This window comes from Leptidea sinapis, chromosome Z, assembly GCF_905404315.1.
Source record: "Leptidea sinapis chromosome Z, ilLepSina1.1, whole genome shotgun sequence".
In the NCBI taxonomy this organism is placed as follows: Eukaryota; Metazoa; Arthropoda; class Insecta; order Lepidoptera; family Pieridae; genus Leptidea; species Leptidea sinapis.
The window spans coordinates 14965616-14989409 of NC_066312.1; the positions used below are offsets into that span (position 1 = coordinate 14965616).

The 23794-nt window shown below is 31.8% G+C and overlaps 1 protein-coding gene across 3 annotated transcripts in view; it reads right to left on the bottom strand.

The window, feature by feature from the left end:
• Positions 1-1562: 1562 nt before the first annotated feature.
• The window catches only part of LOC126979197 (dipeptidase 1-like), a 44050-nt gene continuing 21818 nt past the window's right edge, over positions 1563-23794 (bottom strand). The window contains exons 1-10 of one of the 3 annotated variants that reach the window (XM_050828442.1): positions 21090-21206; positions 17151-17307; positions 15945-16077; positions 15555-15711; positions 14035-14089; positions 13074-13250; positions 12799-12883; positions 11229-11304; positions 6588-6726; positions 1563-6093 (exon numbers count right to left, since the gene is read on the bottom strand). In XM_050828442.1, the coding sequence (XP_050684399.1) occupies positions 5986-6093; positions 6588-6726; positions 11229-11304; positions 12799-12883; positions 13074-13250; positions 14035-14089; positions 15555-15711; positions 15945-16077; positions 17151-17307; positions 21090-21097 (1095 nt within the window). In that variant the 5' untranslated portion in view covers positions 21098-21206 and the 3' untranslated portion in view covers positions 1563-5985. Of the gene's footprint in view, positions 6094-6587; positions 6727-11228; positions 11305-12798; positions 12884-13073; positions 13251-14034; positions 14090-15554; positions 15712-15944; positions 16078-17150; positions 17308-19029; positions 19131-21089; positions 21207-23794 lie in introns of those variants that run through there. The other 2 variants (XM_050828441.1, XM_050828440.1) reach the window with 2 other exon arrangements.

The window sequence follows — 23794 nt, forward strand, 5'->3', positions numbered from 1 at the left end:
AGTGTTAATCATTACGTGAGTGAGTAATTATCATAGCGTAAGAGACTTTGATGATTTAATTATACTGTGTTTTATATTATTCTTGTAATATCTACAAATAATGGAATTGCAAAAGTTGTTTGGTCTTGTAAAGCGATTTGGTTGAGCTAGAATGTGGGAAGGAATTGTGCTTTTTGATATAATGCTTTAGATCTTTTCTTCCTAGATGGCGAAAGCAATAACCTCACTTATTGTGGCCGGATCTTTCTATAGTAGTAAGTCGTGGCTGAAGGCGGATTATGTAAATATTAAGGTCATGTATAGCCGCTACACGAAATACAAGTTTGTTCTTCTTCTCTGTTGGTATTGTATGTTCAGTAGGCAAGAGTCTAATCTAAAAGAGTATTGACTTACACCTTTATTCATTAATTGCCTGCACTCTGGTAAATCGGCACTGGACCTGTCGAGACCGTTTGTGAATTTTATTCCTTAATTATTAATTCAATGTTGGAATCGATTTCAGACATTTTATCGTCACCTTTTAAGGGCTTAGACATGAAAGATCTTTACAAAAATATGGGAATACATAAAATTAAAATATTCTACACCGACTCTTAGACTAAATCTGAGCACTAGTTTATTGATATTTAGTATACCCAGGGCAACGATGACTGAAATTACGCCGAGGAACATATTTCACTTAATAAATATTACACACACTTACAATTTAAAGGCATTTTGTATTAATAAGACACAAAATATAATAATATATATAAATATATATAAAATAGACAGCTCGCAAAACAACTTGCCAATAACCTTCAAACACATACATGGTCAAAAATATGAATAAGAAAAAAGAAAGCAAAAAAGTTAAACCTATTCAGGAATTAGGAAACTTCATTGCTTCAGCCGAGTGTATTGTCGCCGACGTTATAAACGCGCGATGAGATAATATTCGTTCACATTAATAGGTTTTAGTCAAAGCGGAAACGAAAAGATTAAAACCGATAAGCTTAAATGCATCGAATTTCAATTTACAATATTTTTTTTTCGTTTCATTTAAAAAATTACCGCGTTAAGAATTATGTGACTCCATATTAATATTATAAACTGACTGGCATCGAAAATAAACGTCAAATACGTATCAGCTGAAATTGGCCATTTTTTTTTGCTATCGAGGGCTTAGAATTTACGATACTGAATAACTTTTTTTAGCAATTAACAATGTTTTAAACCTCTAATAAGTCACTATGAATAAGACCATAGCGTCTAAGATACATAGAGTAAGCAGCGACAAGATTAGACAAAACACCAAGAACAACTGCCACTTAAATAGAAATAGGTTGGACATATTGCACGGTGTTCTAATATAAGCAGACCATTTGTAATATTTTAATTGAATTTGAATTGTTATTATATTTTAAAACTTGTGATATATATGGTTTATTTATTATCATTATTAAATCCCTCACCACCAACATCATCGACATTTTTCTTCTTCGTTGGTATATTTTTAGAAATTTTCGTCTTCTCGCCAAGAATGAATCGATAACAATAGGATAAGGAATAAAACAAAAATATTTACTTATAGTAGTAATCGTGTTTAATTATTAACAATACATGAGTAATTATAAAACAGTTAGAAAAATATCGCAAGGTGCGTTGATGACCAGATAGATGATCGAAGAATTTTACCATTTCATTTATTTATAGACACGCTTTTAACAATCTTCCTTTCGGTACAAACGCAAATTCTTACACCACAAAGCTCATATTATAACGAGAATATTTCCAAATTTAAAAAACGAGATATTAAAAATAATCATGTTGGTGGTACTTTAATAAATTTTTCTGCTTCTCTTAAAAAAATTACTTTTAAAATAAATATTTTTAATTATTTCATATACAAACATTGAAAAGATAATATGTATATGAAAACAGATTTCTCTGAATGTTTAACCTTTAACGACAGGGCCGGGGTCTAAGCAGACCCCACGCGTTCTATTTTACCGGTATTTTTGCAAATTGACTAGTTACCATTTCTCGCTTTCAGCTAATCTCAGTGCATCACAGAGACTCTCGATGGATGGACTTGCGTCGAGCTTCCGCTAAGGTAAGTACATGTTTCTCGTGGGGATACCTGTGGACCCCACCCGTGACTCTACAAAGTTACTTTTCTCACATGTACATTAAAATTTGTTTCTTTTTCAGGACTAGTGTAGTGTAATTGGAATAAAGAGTCACCATACATTGCGCAAGTACTGGAGGATGTTAGTGATTCTGAAAGTGCAGTAATTCCTGACATGCCTTTAGGATCGTTGAAGAGATAGGTGACTAAGAAAGAAGTAGTAAAAAGAGTTCTATTGCTTGTAAATCTTGCAAAAAAAAATGCAATTATTTGCAATTACTTATTGTTTGCCATGCCAATCCAAAGAATAATTTATAATGATTATAATTACTCTACTAGAGTACTCTGTGTATTTGAGGCATTGTATTTTTTTTATTTTCTTTAATATTCTAAATTATTATTATCATTACGAATTTCTGATTCAAATTCTATTAGTAATTAATAATTATGTTAGTCAGAACTTTTGTTAATTGTAATACATTAGTTAAGTTCCCAAAATAAATGTATGCACGAATTTGATTTGATATGAGTTTGTTATTAAAAGTTCTAAAGTCTGATTGTTTTGCAAATAATAAATACTTTGCATTAATAATGATGTTTGTTTTCTTAAAGTAAAAACTTATATTAAGGAAATTTTTAAAAATACCGTACATAAATGTTAAATGTTTATGGGGATATGTGGACCCCACGCGTGACGGAATGTAATAAAGTACGCGTATTAAAGGTTAATCTACAAGATCGATAGTTAGAACTAGGAAGGAAATTAGGTTATTAGTTAGTCACCAGTGGCTTCTTTGCGCAGGATGCTTGCTAGTACCACAGCCGCGCCTTTTCTGCCAAAAATGTGTAAGTATTACTGTGTTTCGGTTTGTACGAGAGCAGTTGCGATGACGTTTAGAATTTTGGGTTCAATTAGTTCTGAGCGGCACTGTATTATAATGGGCAGGGCGTGTTACTTATCATTACGTTAATGTCTTTGCTGGTCTCGTCACTTTTTTCATCAAGCGCTAGTTAATTTAGATGCCAATTTAACCATTTCATATTTTTTATGAAATAATATATAAACTTTCTGGTGACGTGATGTTAAATGATTTTCTCTCACTAGAAAGTTAAGATGAAAGAAATATCTACCGGATTTTTAAAAATTATCTTAATAATATTGGCGTTATAACACTTTCATATATACCAACAAGCAAACAACTTATCGTCGTTATTCAAACAGTTTGGTTGGAAACGCACTGTATAAGCGCCAAAGATCTATATTTATATATATATATATATATATTATGGAATTGATTTTTAAAATTTAAACTTATGTCATTTGCTCATAAAAGAACGTCAAAGCTGAATAATACTCAATTATCTACTCTAGAAATAAGAGTAGTCAGTGGAAAGAGTTTAATCTAAACATAATCTAAATCACTATCACTTGGCATCATTACATTTTAGCAGGAGTTACTTATTGCAAAGCTTACTGTGTTATTAACGTTATTAAACTAGAAGTAAACTTATTCCAAGCTTAAAACTTTTTGTTATTATCTTACCTTTGTCACTATAGAATTATATGACAACGAGAAATAACTTTTAACTCGGAGTAACTTTACACTACGTTTATTAATAAGACAGTTTGAGAAATAATGTATGTTATTTACTGAACTTCTAGAGACACACAGAAAATATTCCGTTTGTTGCAAGATATATTATATTCGAAGGACATAAATGAACAAAGCAATTTGCATGTTTTAGTTGCTCTTCTTATATAACCTGATTTTCAGCAAAACACAATATATATTAAATCTAGAAATATTCACCGTATCGATTTTTATTATTATGAATAAAAACATAGGAATTTGCGTTCGTACGGAGAATTTTTATTAAAAAGTGAAAATGAGTTTAAAACTCTTTTGCATTAAATCTTTGCGATATATTGGCGTTAAAATACTATTTTGTTTTAACTAGACCATATAATCTATGAAATTATATGAAACAGATATTAGACAATTACAAATATAGTCGCCAATATACAGGAGTTTCTATATTCTCGCATTGAAAAGTTACAGGTTTTTTATTACATGAAATGATGAGTAATGAATAATATTTAATAAGAGTCACAAGCAATGCACTCAATTTCACTTTTTATTAAATATCTCTTGTTATTGTAGTCAGACCACAAAATAACCAATCACAAAATAGCAAATAAAGTCCACACAAACTAGAAGAGGAATATTTAAAACTAGTAAACAATTTTCAAAAAATTTCAGTCATTTAAAGACATTTTTACCCAATATCTTAAACTAGCTCTTCAGCTCGCTCATTCAACTATGTAAATGTAGATAATTTATATAAATTCTATATTAACTCTTTTAAAATGAAACTATAATAGTTTACCCAAAATAATATTCAATACTTTGAAAATGGAATTGATAAACATTCAACCTTACAAATAACTTTGATATAAAGATATACCTGAGAATAAGCCAAATGTTTATTACCAATAGATATTTTTTATGATTGGTTTATTCGGGGGCATAACGTTTCCCGCGTTTACTTGGATGGCTTAAATTAGGATACTTCAAAATTATCATTGTATTGACAGTGTTGTCAACGATATATTCCACATTTAGCATATTCTTGGTTTATTCTCAGATATAATTTAATACCAAGATTATATGTAAGGTTTATTTTATTAATGTAAGTATTTATTATATTCAAGCAATTTTTCGCCTTCTGTCTTAGATATATTTAAATATTACTCATTATCAACCTTCGAGCATTTAAATTTAGTATTTGTTTACAATCGAAATAACTCATATAGACCGGGTTCACGAACCTTTTAACAAGCTTCTGCTGAAAATAGGTGTCACAGGCAATCCCCATATGTGCAGGGCTTGCATTGAGGCAAAAGAGACATTTGCACATATCATTCTGGAGCTTGGGAGTGTGGCCACATACGGGGCTAAACACCGAGAGTCACCGAGGACTCTCCTTGGTAATGGGTAATAAACTACCTTGAGGATGACAATATTAACCGCCTATCCCACATGCAAATAAGGCTGGTTGTTGAGTTGCCCGTTGCAAGGAAGGAAGAAAGGGAACATTTTTTTTTAATTTCAACTAAAATACAAATACTAAAACATTTATGTTAGGTAAACGTAATATACAAATTGTACCTAAGTGTTCTTAAAAGAAGATTCATCATTCTGGTCGAAGTAAAGGATTAAGAAAGTCCGTAAAACTTCTGCTATAGTCAGAAAAAGTCGTGCAACTACTGTACTTCATATATACCATACTAATTGTTATTTATTATTACAATAAGTGCATAAAAATACAAGTGTCAATTTAATGACGCCATACTGTAAAATTGATTATCTCAACACTATTACTAATGTCCTTAGGTACATCATAATACGCACAGAATACTATGCAGCTATCAATATTCGAAATCGAAATGGTATACGAATAGCGTTTTACCTCTTGTTTGTACACATATCAGCCAGATAGGAGTGGTTAAGAAAATGTGCATAACTGCCTGATATAATTTGCCAGACTATTTTTCGACCCAATCGGCCAAGCGTGACCGAGCTACTTAGCAATTTAGTATATTTCGAAGCTTTTAATAAATACATTTAAAGTGTTAAACACGCTGCGATTATTCATTTAAGAACTTGAAATAAGGAAAGTTAAATAATTTCAAAAGAACTCCGTTGCTTCCGAGCTTGTATCTATAAAAACTCTCGTTTTCCTGTAGATGTAAGTATTCAAAGTTTTCTTATTATTTATGTAACTTAAATGAGTTACGAAATGACATTATCGTAATGCAAATAAAAATATAAGATCCAATCTGCCTGATATGTGCAAAGTACGAAGTTTGTGATTTAAACAAAGTCAGCATAGAAGGCATTGCTTGTGCAATTTCCGTTGTCGTTGGATGAATCAGGATGTTCCTCAGGCTCTACACCGTTAGTGCGCATGTCATCACGAACCTGACAAACAAAGTAAATTTTAACTCCTGTATAGTAAAATGGTATATAATAGATTAAATATTTATAACTATTTTACTATATAATGTTATAAAAAAAAATCAAATTAATATCTACTGAAAACTTAACTTTCTCTACAACATCTTGAAGTTGGTGGCATATTTAAACACAAAAATTACCCCAAACTTCAAGCCGAAAATATTTTTTTAAAGTGAGTGAAATAATAGTTGCGTTTAATATTACCGGCGGCCATTTGTTGTGAAAGAGCCAAAAATGCTTTATATATTATTTAAATTTAAGGAGCTCACTCAAAAGCTCAATGATTTCATAGAAAAATCAAAAACAACACGCACACAAAATTCCTTCTACTTTTTTGAAGTCGGTAAAATACCCATAGCATGATGCATACTAAAAGATTAAGTATAAGGAGTCAAAATTCAATCGCCAAACATTTTTTACTAGTATCTAAACACAGAAAAACTCAGTAATTATTGTACCTTTTCAACTTGTCTCATTACACGAAGCAAATTTAAGCCAGCCACGTTTTTCAGCTCTTGAACCGACCATTGACCACTTCGAAGCAATTCAGCAAATAGCTCAGGATATCTAGAAACATCTTCTAGACCTCGCGGCACTCTGTTAAAAATGGAACAATATAGCAGGTGGTCTTTTGACTTTCAATAAGTAACATTACGTCCTATTTTTAATCAAAATATTTGATTTTGAAATAGTAGTAACTTCACGCTTTTTCCTTTAAACTATAAAAAAGATATTATTACTAATTAAATAATAAAATAAATAATTTACACAATTTAAAAAAGAAGAAGAACAACTTTTATAAGTGTATCCGAACACGTGAGACACTTTTGAATCCCACCTTACTCCTAAGTATTTTAGAGATTTAAAATTTTTAAATCTGGCATAGTTACGGGTAGTATTGGTTTATTTCATATATATATATATATATATATATAACGCCGGTGTTGCAAATTTTATTCCTCAGCAACCACAACAGACCCCATTATATCGTTGGAAAAGTCTTGATGAGAAAAGCCTGTCAAGACATTTGACACCATAACTTGACCCACTTCACTTACCGCTATAGTGATTGTGTTACTGTAGTAAATTATACTATGGCAACATATCCCAAATGTATTTCCTATGGTATCTTGACCCACTATGGAAAAGTTATCCGTATTTACCCGCATAATATCACTACTTAGTGTGTTAGGGACCTCTTCCATCTCTATTTTTTTTTTAACTTATGGGTCAAACTTGAAACGGGAAACATATATGTATATTTGTCTCTATGATATATATAGAAATAAATAAGTTACGGCCTCCCGCACAACGGGATACAACACGATTTTTGGCACAGCACTGGCTGAAAGGCTTTTACGACATCTTTTAGATCTCCGAATGCACTGAAACCTGTTAAATATTCTATGCTGTTATTATACAATGTTCAGATTATAACAAGATTTAATATCAAATTATAATTTACTCGTAGCCATCGAAGGACGATCTTAAGCCCATAACACGATACACGTGCCAATGCATTTCGGTATAGATAAATAGTATTTCAATAGAAATTATTCTTCTCGTTCGATATGTTATTTAGGGGTCGTAGCTGGCCAGAAGTATTGTTATTCGGAACCACCTAGGGACAGGTGTAATGAGCCTGAATGCGCCTTATAATTTATCGAAATTTCTCTCTGTTAGAGTTCATTCGAGTGCATTCATGCACGGGACCGCCCTCAGCAGATTCAATTCTGATCGATCGTTTTAAGTTGAGACGTTTGCGTGAAATTCGGTCCACAATACTTCAGCACCACATTCATTCAACTTCTTCTATTCAACCTCTCACGCTATTTCCATCTTTCATTGCATTTTGTCATGATAGGTACTGTTTTTCCATATTTCGCTCATTTTTTCACTGTATGCCTCATTATAACATTACGACTCTATATTTCGTTAATGCACAGTAACAGCGGGTGAATTAATTTTACCGCGGTCCACCATCATCGTTATGATTGAACGTGAATTCAACCTATGAAGTAGTTCTTACATATGGAGATAATATCAATATATTCAATACGAAATTTTTTTAACAAAAAAGTCATCACAAAAACATAAATTACAAAAAACCACAACGGCGCCTATTTCTGCCGTCAAGCAATAATGGGTAAGCATTATTGTGTTTCGGTCTGAAGGACACCGTAGCTAGTGACATTACTGGGCAAAGAGACTTAACATCATGTGTCTCAAAGTGACGAGTGCAATTGAAGTGCCGCTCAGAATTTTTGGAATCGAATTTTCAATCGATTCAGAATTTTTATGAACGGCACTGCATAATAATGGGAAGGGCGTATCAATTACCATCATCTGAACGTCATGGTCTTCTCGTGCCTTATTTTCATTTAAAAAAACACAGAGATATATCTGTTTTATTTTAACATGTGCCCTGGCAGTAAAATATGCAAAATAAACACAATAATAATAATAAGGTTAAAGATTAATAAGCAATAGATAACATATACTGATATTAACGATCTTTGGTGGCTATAAACGTGTTTGCCTCAAAACAAATATTTTTGTTAGAATCGTAATTATTTCAAGAACTAAAAATTACGTAAGGAGCTATAACTTAAACTTAATCAGTGATACCAAAATATAAACATCTGGATGAGTTTACTTTCGATTTACATTGCGTTCTGATATTGTATTGCATTGAGTTCCCACGAAGTCGCCAAATTTGAAAGCAACGGCGTAAAACAATTTATGGTAAGCTACAAAGTCAATTTACATAATTTTGTAGCATACTCAGTAAGGTAAATAAACAAAACTATTCTCTAAACTAAGTGACTGAACACTACTTACTACTTATTGATGAAAAATAATTTATTATTTAAATTAGAAGTTAGGAAACAATACATAAATAACAAAATATAAAAAAATAAAAGAGGCATCAAAAATTAGAAAAACATATTTAAAAATCAAGTGGTACAAAACACAATGTTACTATACATATATTACTTAAACCTACTAATGAAGCAAGGATATAAAACAATATCAACAAATTTCTGTAAATCCAAGCAAACAAAAATACAAACATCAAAACCCTGAAATATTACCAAGTGAATGAAGTACAAAAATGCAATTAAATAAAAAAATGGAGTGCTCCAGGTCCAGACAATATTAAAGATGAATTGTTGAGACGAACAATGGAGGGCCTAACTGCTGTACTCGACAATTTTTTTAAACAAAGTCCTGTTCTCTGGCATCATCCCAGAATAATGGCATATACGACATCTAATATAATTCTTATCTACAAGCAGGCGCCAAATGAATATATCGGTAATTAAATATTAATAAGCCTCATGTCAACCATTTATAAGGTTATTCAAACAAAACAAATCTTATAACTATATTTACAATACTACGAATACATAAAATTAAAACTATCATTACGTGGAAGCGTACCAAGAATACTGGCAGCATTACCGCGTTGGATTGCTATTGCAGTGACAGCAAGGCTGATCCGTTGACCGAAATAGCTTCCAGCGTTTGGGTTTCCAGTAGCCTTATTATTAGGTAAGATTATATTAGATCGTATTAGTAACTTATTGGATCTGGTTAAGAGAATCCACCAATACAACAAGCTGGGTTTCGAAATAATTTCCCAACTAGATAACATACACACAATGAAAACCTGTTTCTAAAATTAGACTGGGATCAACATAAAAGAAAAAAGCGTCTTCGTTTTTCAAGCGACATAATATTTCTATGTGAAGAATCCCCCCAAAAATATTGATTCGAACAAAGTGATGAAGTAGAACTTCTAACAAATTTGCAGATTTGTAAACTACAAGCAACAAAACATAAGTTAAACTTAAAAAAAAGATTAGGAATCTTTAATCATAGAATTATGTGAGTTTTTAATGTTAGTGATGAAGTAGGACTTCCAATCAATTTATATTTAATTAAAAAAAGGTATATTAACAAATCTTGCAGAAATTGATGTAAATTAATAACCAACTACTTACCAATTTCCTATCTCACATACGGACCAAATCACTAAGGAAATAAACAATGTAATAGCAAATGATTGGAAAACATATTGGTAATGAAATTAATTGGGCATTGCTTTAGAACGGAAGGTCTACAATACATCTTTTCTCCCATAAATCACTTATAGATGTGAAACGTTTCTATAGGAGGCCTATGCCAAGAGTCACGCTTAAGTCAGAGATAGCCTGTTGTGTAGAGCAGTGATTCCCAAACATTGTTCTGCCATGGCCCGGTAATTTTCACACTGCCTCTTAAAGATAAAGATCCACTTTATACTTTTAAGCTGGTTCCATTCGTTAAAATAATAATCATCAATTAGGTATATAAATAATAATCGCTGATTGGTATCGCTTTAGTCACAAAATTTTAGTGCGCAGTATTTTTTGAAGTTCCCGAAAAATTACAAAAGTTTTATTCTATGGTCTTTTTTAAAATCAAGGCGTGAATGTTGCGACCTGGTATTTCATTTTGATGGCCCGGTACCGGGTCGCGACCCGTCTAGAGTTTAAAGAGCTAATTTTTTTATTTATAAGATCAATTTATACACCTAAGGAAGTATATTTTTAGTAATAGGCAATGCCAGAAAGAAGAGGTATTTTATAAATCATGATAGATCGAATAATTCAAAACATTGTTCATGTTTCTAAATAACAATAACAAGGAAAATTCGATTCGCCAACGAAATTGTAGTCGAAATTCGTTTACAATTGCATATTCGCTAATGTTTGATTTATATTAGCATTTCAATAAGCGTGGTTTTCTTTACATTTCGAAGATATTTCTAAGTCGGTTTTATAACTGAATAATATTACTATTAATAGCATTTTTTATACAAACTAGTTGTGTGTCCATGGATCTCGCATACAGATTCTAAACCCAATGTACATCCGCGAGTGCATATTATACGTAATACTAAGAGCTGCGGATTTGCATGTCGGTTACGTGACCTTGAATGTTTTTTTCCTCTCTATAGTTCTGTACTCTTACGTCTAAACAATTTTTTTTTCATATCTTTTTCTTCAGTATCAATACAGTAGTTAAAATATAAAATTTAAAGATTTTGTTACCTATTAACACCATCAAAATCCCCTCCAATGCCAACATGATCAGCGCCGATCAGTCTCTTGATGTAATGGAAATGTTCTAAATAAAAAAGTCACAAAATTATTGTACTAGATAATATATTATTTTAACAAATACCCTTAAATCATTTATACATCGAGAAAGACAGTGACAGCTGTGAAAACGTCGAAAAGGGTTGACAGTTAAACTCTATTTTGAGCAATGCACGCACACCAACCTGGCCTGTTTTCATCGGATGCGGTAGCAGCAAGAGGCTCTGTCTAGACGCATAAATTATTATCTAAGCAAATACCTTTATCATTGCGACATAGTAGAAAAGAAAAAAAACTCTGAAAATAAATGTTTTTAATGCATATTATATCGCGTATATTAGGCAACCTCAATAATATAACCTTATAGCTCCGAGTAACTTATAAACAACCTTTTTTTAGGACTGTCTAAAAATTAAAAATAATTTATCTAATAAACGACAAGAATTTAATCGAATATAAAAAATTCACGTCTTGTTAACCCCAACGAAATTTGATTTTAGTAATATAGTTCATTATTATAGTTCACGATTAGGAATACTTTAATGTATTTATTATCTTATAGATTGACCATTTAATTGACATTATCTTTTAATAATAATCATAATATTAACACACCTTTACATAAATTATCTTGCCCCAAACTAGGCAGAGCCTCTACTATGGGTACAATATAACGATATATAAATTTTATTTATTTTTCATATATACGATATATACACATATACTTAGACATTATGTATGTCTAAGTATATGTGTCTAAGTATATACATATAAACATCAATGACTCGGAAAAAAATATATTTAAATTCAATATATAAATGTTTACACCTGCTGAGATTCGAACCCGTGACTTCTACCGCAGTGCGCAGTATCAGTAACCACTGCCATATCTTTAATATTATAATAGATATTTACATATACTAGCGGTCGCTCAGATCTTGAAATTAGACCACAATTCATTTAAATATTAAGTTTAAACTTTATATGGGTTTATTTGTCAAATACCTCTATGATGTCTGTGTGTTTATATTGTGTGTCATTCAAGTCATGAATGTAATATTTATTGTAATAAATTTAATGTATTTATAAGGAAATTTATAAAAAAAAATGCTTTAAAAAAATTTCACTTGTAACGTAACGTGTAAAATTTCACTTTCAATAATTCGCGTATTTTTTTTAAAAAGGTGTACAAAGTTTTCACTTTACGTATTAATATAATACGGAAGTGTTAAAACGGGAAATAACTTGGCACATATTGTATCAGTCGGAAGATTGCCAATATTTCATGGAATATGTAAAGTTTTAATCTCAACTATCCATTTGTATTTTATAATTTGTTCAAGCTTATTTAAGGAATATTTATGAACTTCTAACAATAGCAGTATTAATAAATCACAGCAATGCTGCTAATAATATTATGATTCAAAAATTTATCAATATAATGAATAGTTTCAATTTAAAACTCCACACAACATTAATTTTTTCCTCAGAAAATTGTTGGTTACAACATATTTAACCTTACCAGCAACGTCGGATAAAGTAGCATTCGGTGCACACTTAACGAAGTCAGGGAAAAAATTAACCATTATTATTCCTCCGTTTTCTTTCTGCGAATAAATCAAATAGATATATTTTTTTTCAATTAATTTAAAGGACAAGCAGAGTATGAGTAATTATGCCAAGAGATGTATTTTAATAATAATTGTTAAGATTGTCAATATTATTCATCCAAAATATCGACGCTATGTTTGAACTGAAGGGGTGTTCTATATTTTAAATATCGAACAAAACGCTTACCAATGACTGTAATATGTCATCAGGAACATTCCTGTTGTGTGAACACAGGCTGTATGCCGAGGAATGGCTGAATATGACAGGAGCCTGGGACACACGAATCGCTGCACGAGTCGTATTCTCTCCCACATGGGATAGATCTATTATCATCCCCAAGCGATTCATCTCGCGAACCACTTTCTGCACAAGAACAAAATGTAGAATTACATATTATCTTAAAATGTATAAGCATACTCATAATCATACTAATAATATACCAGTGGGAGGCTCCTTTGCACAGGAAGCCGACTAGATTATGGGTACCACAACGGCACCTATTTCTGCCGTGAAGCAGTAATGTGTAAGCATTAGTGTGTTTCGGTCTGAAGGGCGCCGTAGCTAGTGAAATTATTGGGAAAATGAGACTTAGCAGTTGTAGTGCCATTCAGAATTTTTGGGGTTTCTCAAGAATCCTGAGCGGCACTGCATTATTATGGGCAGAGCGTATCTGAACGCTCTGCTCGTCTTGTCCCTTATTTTCATTAAAAAAAACACAAATGTGTTGCAAAAATTATTACTCGTCAATGTAATTATTTATTTATATGCAAATGTCGTACGAAATGAGTGATCTGCATTGAAATTAAATGAAATGTCACGTAGGCTACACTAAAAGCTTTTAAAATTAAAATACTGAATGAAAGCATAAGATGCAAAACATTTTACTAATGCTATTAACTAGATGCAAAACCTAAAGAAGATCTCAATTTATTTACATTTCTGTTGCTTTATTTAAAGTGACTAAGATAAAAATAAATATTTTGAGTACTAATTATTGTTCAAAAAACTTATAAGTGAATCTAATTTTAATTTACTTATTTATAAATTTGATGTGTATAAGTAAAGGCTGCGTTAAATGCATTTTAATGATAAAGTTAAAATTAATCTAGTTCTATTGTTATATAATCATATTTAAACTAAGACTTACTTCACCGAAATCCGTAAGACCGTTTGCTGATGGTGGTTCATTTGACGAGTCAGCCCTTCATAGAAAAATAATTAATTCTGGTTAAAAATCTCCAATAATTTAATTACATACAGAATTATAATTAGAATCTTATTTAAATAAAAGTGTAATTGTAAGTGTGTTTTACATCAGATTTTTGCGTAAAAGTTACATTTTTATTTTAGTCAACCCGACGTTTCAAGACCTTTCCAGATCACGTTTTCAGGAGAATTTCTATGATGTGTAAAAGAAAATACTAAAAGAAACTTAAATAAATAAATTCATGACAAATTTACTAAGTTAAATTGTAAATTAATATTATAATCATTATGATGAAAGGTAAGACATATTAAAAAACATATTTATTATACATTTAATGCAAGATATTAAGGCAGAGAATTACCAACATAATTTTTTTATATTTTGCAGTGATATAGATTATGTACATATTTATTATGGAAAGGGTTTCGGAATGATTGAACTTAAATTTTATATATCTGAAGGTCGGTAAACTATAGTAAAAAATATTAATAAATAAATGCTGACATATACTTTTACACAGTTCAGATTTTCGTAAACGTGAGGGTTTTCTGAGTATAGTTATATGAGTTATATTAAGGTTAAGTATTTGTAGTTAGTACAGGCCTTAAAATTCGCCTATAAAATAATTTGGCGTCGCAATCACTTAATTAATGTATCTACTATAATAACTTTCACATAGCTGTCACAATTACAATGCTTGCAGTAAGCATCTTAAATACTATTAGGTTTTCAGTGACACCATTAGGCAGAATATTATACACTGATACTAGTGTACCCGACAGACGTTGTCCTGTACACACGTCTTAAATTAGGAAAATCGGTCCAGCCGTTAGGAGGAGTTCACTAACATACGCATTTGCAGGAGAAATATATTATACAGACGGAATTGAGAATGTAATCCAATCTCAAATTCACTGTAAACACAAAAAAAAATCATCAAAATCCGCTTAGGAGGGAGTTCAATTGTGAATCTAAACCATTCTCGAATCCACTTGAAGACACACAGAAAGTTTCATTAAAATCGGTCCAATCTTTAAGGAGGAGTTCAGTTACAACAGATGCACAAAAGAAATATATATATTTAGATAGTCCAAATGTACCCTTAAACTATTCTGTTCGATTTCTAAGCATCGGACCTATATATTCAGTTAACATAAGTCCGCTGGTGCGAGAGATTTTCAATATGGGAATCTTTTTTGTAGTTGGTTCTTTACTAGCCAAGAAATATATTGACAGTAATGAATACATGGTAAAAATTTCATGATTTCGCTTAGCCGCAAGCAAATTATCTCTTTATCACATCAAAAGATGAAAAACTATTTATTTATTGCTATAACGAGGTACCAGTAAATCAAATCAAATCTTCTACAATATCCAATACAAATAAAAAAAAATTAATATTAGAAATTTAAAATTACTTATAACTATAATACTAAGTCAAATTATGTTAAATATCTTACCATGGCGTGTTGCATGTGTGTGTAAGTGTCATGTATCTGACACCAAGCTGGTAATAGCTTCGAAGCACGCCCAGTGAATTTCCAATAGAGTGACCACCTTCAATGCCGATCAGTGACGCTATTTTACGCGGCCGAGCGCTATGAGCCTCCAATATATCTGATGAATTATTTAAAAAATGAATATTAAGGGTGCACTAGTCGGCATTCTGTACATACTAACGTTGCGGTGTAATCATTCCTCTATTTAACATCGTCTAGTCTACGTTATCAATAAACGGCAAGTTAGCCTCGCACACATAGCGCCCTTCCCCGCGCCCAAGCCTATATTTATTTTTATTTATATTCATAACAGGAATGAGATACTCCATGAAAGGAGAATTAGCATCTTACCTTTTACCGAGATGGCGATTTTCAGATATTGCGGGTATTTATCAACTAGGCGTTTTATGACGTCAATCTGTTCCAATGTTAGTTGTACTGCATCTCTATTTTGTGTGCCGCATGGAACGAAGGCTGACCAAAACTAGATAGAGAATAAACACATGTTTATATTATATAAAAAATATCTAAGAAAAATCAGTTGTATTTAAAAAAAATATAAATCTAGAAATATCAATGGAAGAGGAAAAACAATATTGAAAGTATAGTTTTAAAATTTTGTTTGTCGAGAACTTAAAACATCTATCAAGAAAAATCTAAAGACATATACAATCAAATAAACAAAAATAATTCAAATTTAGAAGAAGTTTTTTGATTGGCGACGGTTCGTTCTCGATAGGAAACGTCATAAATTAGCTTTTATGAACACGGTTGGTTCGGAAATTGTGTGGGTCTTCAATGAAAATATGAATTCCAAAATATTACTACTCCCATTAATTTTCAATACAAATTTTCAGCAAAGGTCGTTATTATCCTCTCTTGTGAAATTATCTCTACTATAACAATTATGTTAATAGAAACCATCCAAAATTCACGCATTCATTTCTAAAATTATTATTTGTTTCTTTTCAAGCCTGTTATAGTAAATTTTTATCTCAATTCAAACATTAGGTATAATATTCATAAATGTATCTACTTAGTTTTACAGCCGTTATAATATACGCGAATTGTGTATATTCAGAAATGAGTTAATTACTTAGTTTACTTACAAACAACAAAAAAGACTAAGACTATTACTAGGTAACTTTTTCAACAACACATATGAACTAAAAAAAATACATTCTTCACTCACTCACACAAGGGGTATCGATGTCTAAATCACCACAAATAATGGTGGGTATATATATACATTTTCCTTTATATTATATGCTTATAAATTTTCCTTTATTTCACTTATAACTTCATATTATCATATATTTAAAAAATATAAGTGTAACCTACACAGCATTCCACAAAGCGTTATAGTGAATATACTAAGTATTTAAAAATGAAATATGATATTATGAAAAAAAAAATAGTAAACAGCTTCACTATCGGGCTCTTTGGCCTCGCAAGGATTTGTGTCTTTTTTTACAGTAGGAGTATGACTGTTTCAAATATGTAATAAAAAAATGTTATACGAGTCTTAAAGTAAATCTTAAAGTTAGGAAAACCCACCTGTGCACCAACCATGCCAGCTCTAAGACGAGGAAGATCGGTATGCGAGTACTTTGATTTTGACCAAGGTTCAACCTGCGTCAGATCAGTATCCAACTCAAACTCATTGATCTGATTCCTGAGAAACTTGCGTATATTCCACGGCAGATCATTGTGTCTATAAATTGAATACATTGTGTTAACACTTTCTGCATCTTTGATATAAAACTGCAACTTAAAATGACAATTAATTAATTATTCGTGGTGTCAATAAAAATTGGAGTTAGGAGACAAAACAAAGTTAAGTTAGAAAACATTAAGAGTCAGACAAAATTCATAAACGCACACAAGATGTGTCAAAATCAAAAGTGGAATTGGACTGGACACATTCTGAGGGAAAAGAAAGAGAAATGGACAAAAACCGTTACAGAATGGTGTCCAAGAGACGGGAAACGAAAGAAAAGGTAAACAGATTAGAAGGTGGGAGGACGATTTTAAATGGATAGCAGGACCCGACTGGATGAGAGTAGCTAGAGACCGAATTAAGTGGAAGTCCTTACAGGAGGCCTTTGTCGAGAGACAAATACTAGTAAAGCTAACCTAAGTTTTACTTATAAGAAAATTCAGACACCAGTAACAATAAAGGCTATTTTATTTTATTTTATTTTATTGTATTATTGTCATTATTGTATGACTAACAGACTGTAAGAAAGAGGTGAAAACTATTGAACTAAAGTGGTAAATATTGTAAAAGCACTATAATGAAAATTTGAAAACATGCCGGTGGCGTTTATAATACATAATATGTGTATGAGTTTGTATTTTATAGCAACATTGTTTTATGTGCTAATTAGAGATTTAAATTTATTACTGAAAAGTGGCAAGCATTAGTAGTCCCTAATATTTTGCAGACAAAACACAAATTCATTCAATAACATCTCTTATAATTTACGGCAAACAATTCTGTTTTGTTAATAACTAGTTATTCCAATTACTGATACTATTGTAATAAGTGTACAATTTTGTTCATTAAATTGCATTCCATTAATTTATTTTCATTATTCAAGTGAACAATAGCAGCAATTTGCTATTAGTTATTGAATACTAATAATGCGTAATGATAATTTTAATAATTTTGTTGAGATTTATTATTTGTGGCTATTGCTGCAGAACTCTGTTAACAACCTATTTATATAATACGCTTCGAGGAAATTATATCATTTGTCATGTATATAGTTATGTGGAAGTATCCGAAGTTTTCCAACAATAATAGTGAAAAACAAGACCAAGAGTTCTCTATCAACTTTCAGCTACGCTCAATGAAGAATGTTCTTTCCCGTGCAATGTGTCAAGGTCGACTTGGGCTATGAAAGCACCATTAATAGCACTATTGAAGGTGTCATGGCTTTGTGCCAGTACTCGTGAAAGGAAAACAACATTCTTGTAATTCATCAGGTATCACATTTCGAAAATTTGCATGGCAGTCACTTTTGATCCCTAATGGAATGGAATGTCATAGATTGTACTATATTATGAAAATCATAACATTTATGTATAACCCTATTCATAGATGTGAAAATATTAGGTTCTAGATAAACATCATATAAATAAAAACTTCCAATTTTTATTATTGAATTCAAATTTGGAAAGCTTTTGCTATGTTAGAAATATCGGCCTTTTCCCGCCATTACACACATTGTTTTCGAGGTTAATTAATATTCATATTTTAACACGGTGATAAGGCACGACCTACCCAAGCTTGGAGGGAAGTCAACGTCAGGGCTTTTAGAGCAACTGAAGGCTACAAATTTTGATTTAATAATCACAATAATGCATCAAAATGGGAATTAAAAAATATTCCCATGCAGAAAGAAAGTTCGTGTTTCAATTGATAGATCACCTGTGTTTCATCGCTATTAAGGTATAGCATTATCCTGTGGAGAAACTCGGTATGTGCTCATAAAGTTTTGATAATACAAAAAGACTGTCTGAGAGCATTATGGGAACTGCAACCTTTAGACAGATAACTATATATTTATTCATATATTTATGTATATAAATGTGCGACAATTGACACGGATATGAAGTCGAATGCGGAGACACCACTAAACATAAAATCAAAAATCAAAACCCTTAAGATTAAAAGGTACAGTAAAAAGAGCATTTCGTATTAAATAATTTCAAAAATCTTGAGAACCCCTGACTTTTTTATTGTACCAGTAAACTAAGGTCATTGCCCTGACCTCGGTCCAAAGGTATATAGCTAGTATTAGCTGAGGGGCGGCTCAAACGTATAAAGCCGTCCTTTGATAGATGCCAATGCTAACTTTCGCTAATCGCGAAAATTAGAATTACAATGAGTATCATAACATGCTCTTGTGTTTAAGACGCAATAATTGTATCGACGGTGCAGCTCGTAGGGATTACGAACAATGTTATGAACTTCCGCTTGGTTTGGAGTTGCCGTCTCGCAATGCTTTCCAGCGCCTGCACTAGCGACAGTACACTGCGGGCAGCGTCTATGCAACATGACGGGGCTCCACCATATTTATCGCGCGCTGTTCGAGAGTATCTCCAAGAAGACTATGGCACTATATGGATCGGGCGAAGAGGTCCTGTCGCTTGGCCGCCGCGGTCTCTCGACTAACGCCGCTCGACTTTTACCTTTGAGAATACGTAAAGAAATACGTGTTCCAAAAAATTGTGACACTCAGAAGCAAATGAGAGCCCGGATCGTTACAGTATTCGATACGATTAAGACAGACGCGATGGTGTTACATGTATGATGGTGCCAATATCGTGAAACGTTGCACTAATAGAAGTAATTGGCGGTGACATCGAGTAGATTGAGAGACGCTGAGCAAGTGGTCATAATAATAAATTAAAGTGTTTAACAAATTTTCGTTTTTGCCTCCGCTCACCCGCGCGCCTTTCGCATGTACTTGAATGAAATGGTTGTGTGGGCGGAAAAAATTAAAATGGGCGCAGGCAGTGGTGTCCTAACTTTTATAATCGGATACGTTATTTATAATTTTTTCACTTTGTATAAATGTGCTTATTTCCTGAAAATCAATTTATTTATGTTCTCATTACGTGATACCAATATACGCCTCTAAATATAGTACAGGTTTTTTTTAACAACCTGTAAATATATGAATTGATATAACTAGTCAAGAAAAATCCAAGCTATTTTAAAAGTTATAATGAGATGGATGAGGGGAGATCTCGGAGAGCTCAGAGAAGGAACAAACCTCCTAAAAGGCTATTTATGTTTGAAAGAGTACATGGCAATAACTATGTACAATAAACGTCCTGAAAACTATAAAAGCAGTACTTTTAATAAATTCAATAGGAGAACTCAGGAGTGGCATATAAGTAAATACTATTATAATATTTCTGGATTCCTTAGTGATAATCTTATGTACCTAAATTAAATTAGGGACTACCAAACGGATAAGGATTTTGTAAGATATTGACAATTTGTTTGGATTTTATTATGTTGACATTTTAATCATTACTATTATTTTAAGCTTTGCTTGTACAAAGTCGGTTGATTAGTTCCTGAGTTATCGTTGACGAAAGAAACCCGAAAAAGTGTTTTTGCGGAATTATTTCGAAATTCCGAGTTCGATAAATTTAAACTCAAATATTATTTATGAGGCTCAAAAAATTGCGTCGAATGCGACTGCGTGAAAATCGGTTCATCAATTCAAAAGTAATTGCGGCTTAAAGACTTATAAAATAGGGTTTTATTTAACTTTTATCAAATTTTTGAGCACGAATAGCTTTAAATCGTCAAAATGTACTTATGCGATATTTGAAGCGTTCAGGTATGGAATTAGCGGGAACTTGCAGGGCCTTTAGGGTCAACCGTTTTCCTAACTTTTTTGTTTAATTTAATATAATGATACACTGGTAAAATCTATAAGGCTCATCAGACATTATTTTGACATATTTTACCTGAGCATCTTGTTGAATAAAACATTAATTCACTCATTCATAAACTTTTAAAGAATTGTTTGTATTAAGGCGAATGCCAATGTCTTGACGGATATTATCACCAGAACAAAATATGTTGTCAATATGCGTATCACTCCGGCTAGGTATAAAACTGAATGAACCACATCAATGTAGATGTGGCGTTCAGGTAGATGCTCTTGGACGCCACGGGTTATCCTGCCTAAAATCGGCAGGCCGTATCAGTCGTCACGCCAGCATTAATGAAGTCATCCGCAGGGCATTTGCCGCTCTTAATATACCAGCCAAATGGTATTACCCGCCGCGATGGCAAGCGTCCTGATGGAATGACGCTGGTGGCTTGGGCACGGGGAAGGGCGCTGGTGTGGGACGCTACTTGCGTCGACACTCTGGCTCCTTCTCATGTCCAAGTTACGTCAGATGGTGCTGGGGCTGCTGCTTCGAAAATATTCGTTTGTCTATATATTCCGCTAGTCTACTGTCATAAGGACTAATCTTTCACCGACTGAAAGAAGCCAGTAATCATCATTTTTCATTATGAATGACAGTTCCGCGCAAAATTTTTAAAACACATGAAATTTTGAACAAAACTCCTATAAAATTCTGATTGCCAGTTGACTGAATACTGCGGTTTTGGCGCGGCTGACTGCTCGCGTATAAATAAACACGGTTATGATAAATGTTTTATTTTTAAAAGCAGCTTTTGATTGGGCACAGAGATGTGTTGTATTTAAACCCAAAACGATCCTAGTGTAGTAAAGTGTATGAAACTAATTTTAGCGATTTCCAAGAAATATTTAAATTATTTACAAAAATTGCTGGTTTAATATTATATTATCAATTTAATGTGAAACCTCATAAAATACGTTTTCCCGAAGATAAGACTAGATAGATTGATTTTTTTTGCATATATTTATTAATAAAAAACAAATTTTACATTGCGGTTTCAAAGCAATAAAAACCACTGAGGTTTGTACAATTGCTAAATTAAGTCTACACCAACAGAGTTAAATTAATAAAAGAAAAAATTGTTCACAATCGTTAGAAACTTAGCTATACATTATAATTTTACAAATAAAAGTAAAAGTACTTGATATATAGTTTTAAATTAAAATACAAAAACTATTTAGTAAACTATCAAAAAGATTTACAAATAGGTGGCAAAATGGTCCCCACTTATCTTAGGTAAACTGAATATATATATAATATATATATTTTCTGAACTGGATTTATTTTATTTTAATTTTATATTGTAATCGCAGCATTTGTAATTTTTGTTGTGTATCATATTTTGTTGTCAAGTTTTGCATATTTTGTATCTTTTATATTGGTAATTTTATCTTTCTTTATTCTTTAATGTTGGTTTTTCTACGTATAACTTATTTGGGTAGGTTTTCAGTTTGAAGTAAGTATGTGTTATGCTGTAAGTATTTAAATTTTTCAAACGTTTCTAAACCACAGCGCGAGTTCTTCTCGTAATGGGCTACGCTGAAAACCAGCGCTGTAGCATTTGCTACAGCATACGCTGAGCGGTGTCCATTTTCGCATCATTCTTGATTGTATTGTTAATTATGTTCACAAATATCATTTTACTTTAAGCGATATTGTTATGTTTTACTTTAAGGTGTATAATAAAACTTTGTAAATTAAATTGTGTGATGATGATGTGAAATAAAATATGTCTACGATACAATTCATAGTTATGCACGATAAGTTGAACGGTGGTCAGTGAAGTCTTAAAAAGTATTTTTTTAAATTTGTCTCAGACAACGAGTCGGTCAAGTCACCTGGCAGTTTATTAATCAGTCTAGGTACTATGTAATCTGTTGTTCTTTCACCGAACGCATTGGATGTCCGAGGCATGTGCAGCCGGTTTAGACTAACAGCGCGCGTATACACATATATTAAAATAATTTTCTTTTAGTACTTGACTTTTATTCAATTGAAACTCGACACCGCACGCACTTGATATGTTTACGTTATTGTTTGTTTTGAGAAAAATACTCAATTGATCATTATGGGATCTTCTTTATTAGGTTGACAGACGTCCCACCTTGATTATTGCTTACTAATAAGGTGAGTTTCCTTTAATAATTATAATGAACAACGCCATTGTCTCTGGGTAAGCAAATATTCTGACACTTAATATAAATGGCTAAAAAAAAAAGATTTTACGAAACATATTATATAATATATATTACAAATGATATACTATTGAAAAGTAGATTAAATTTCCTTGTACATTTAATAAAAAACAAGATAAATTTACATGCCAAAAATGCCGAGAAAATGAGTTTGCAAAAATAAAAAAAATGGCAAATGGTGATGGCAAATTTATACAATTCTCAATTGTATGTTTATAAAGCGGTCTTATTGGGTAAACAAAACATCTGGAACTCAAATTTTTGATTTTATTTTTAGATGTATAATATTATTACATTTATTTTAAAGCAAATAATTCTACAGCACACACAATTTACTACAAAAGGATAAGAAGTATTTTATAAAATACAATATATATATACAATTGAAATTTCTTATGCCAATTCACCTAGACTTCAACGTCAAAAACACTGAAAACGTTATATTTTTTCAAATTAGAGGTTTGTTCGATGTCACATTGCCTTGTATGCTGCCGTCCAGTCAATGCATGTAATTGTGTGTGTACTTCGCTTTTTTCGTTTGCC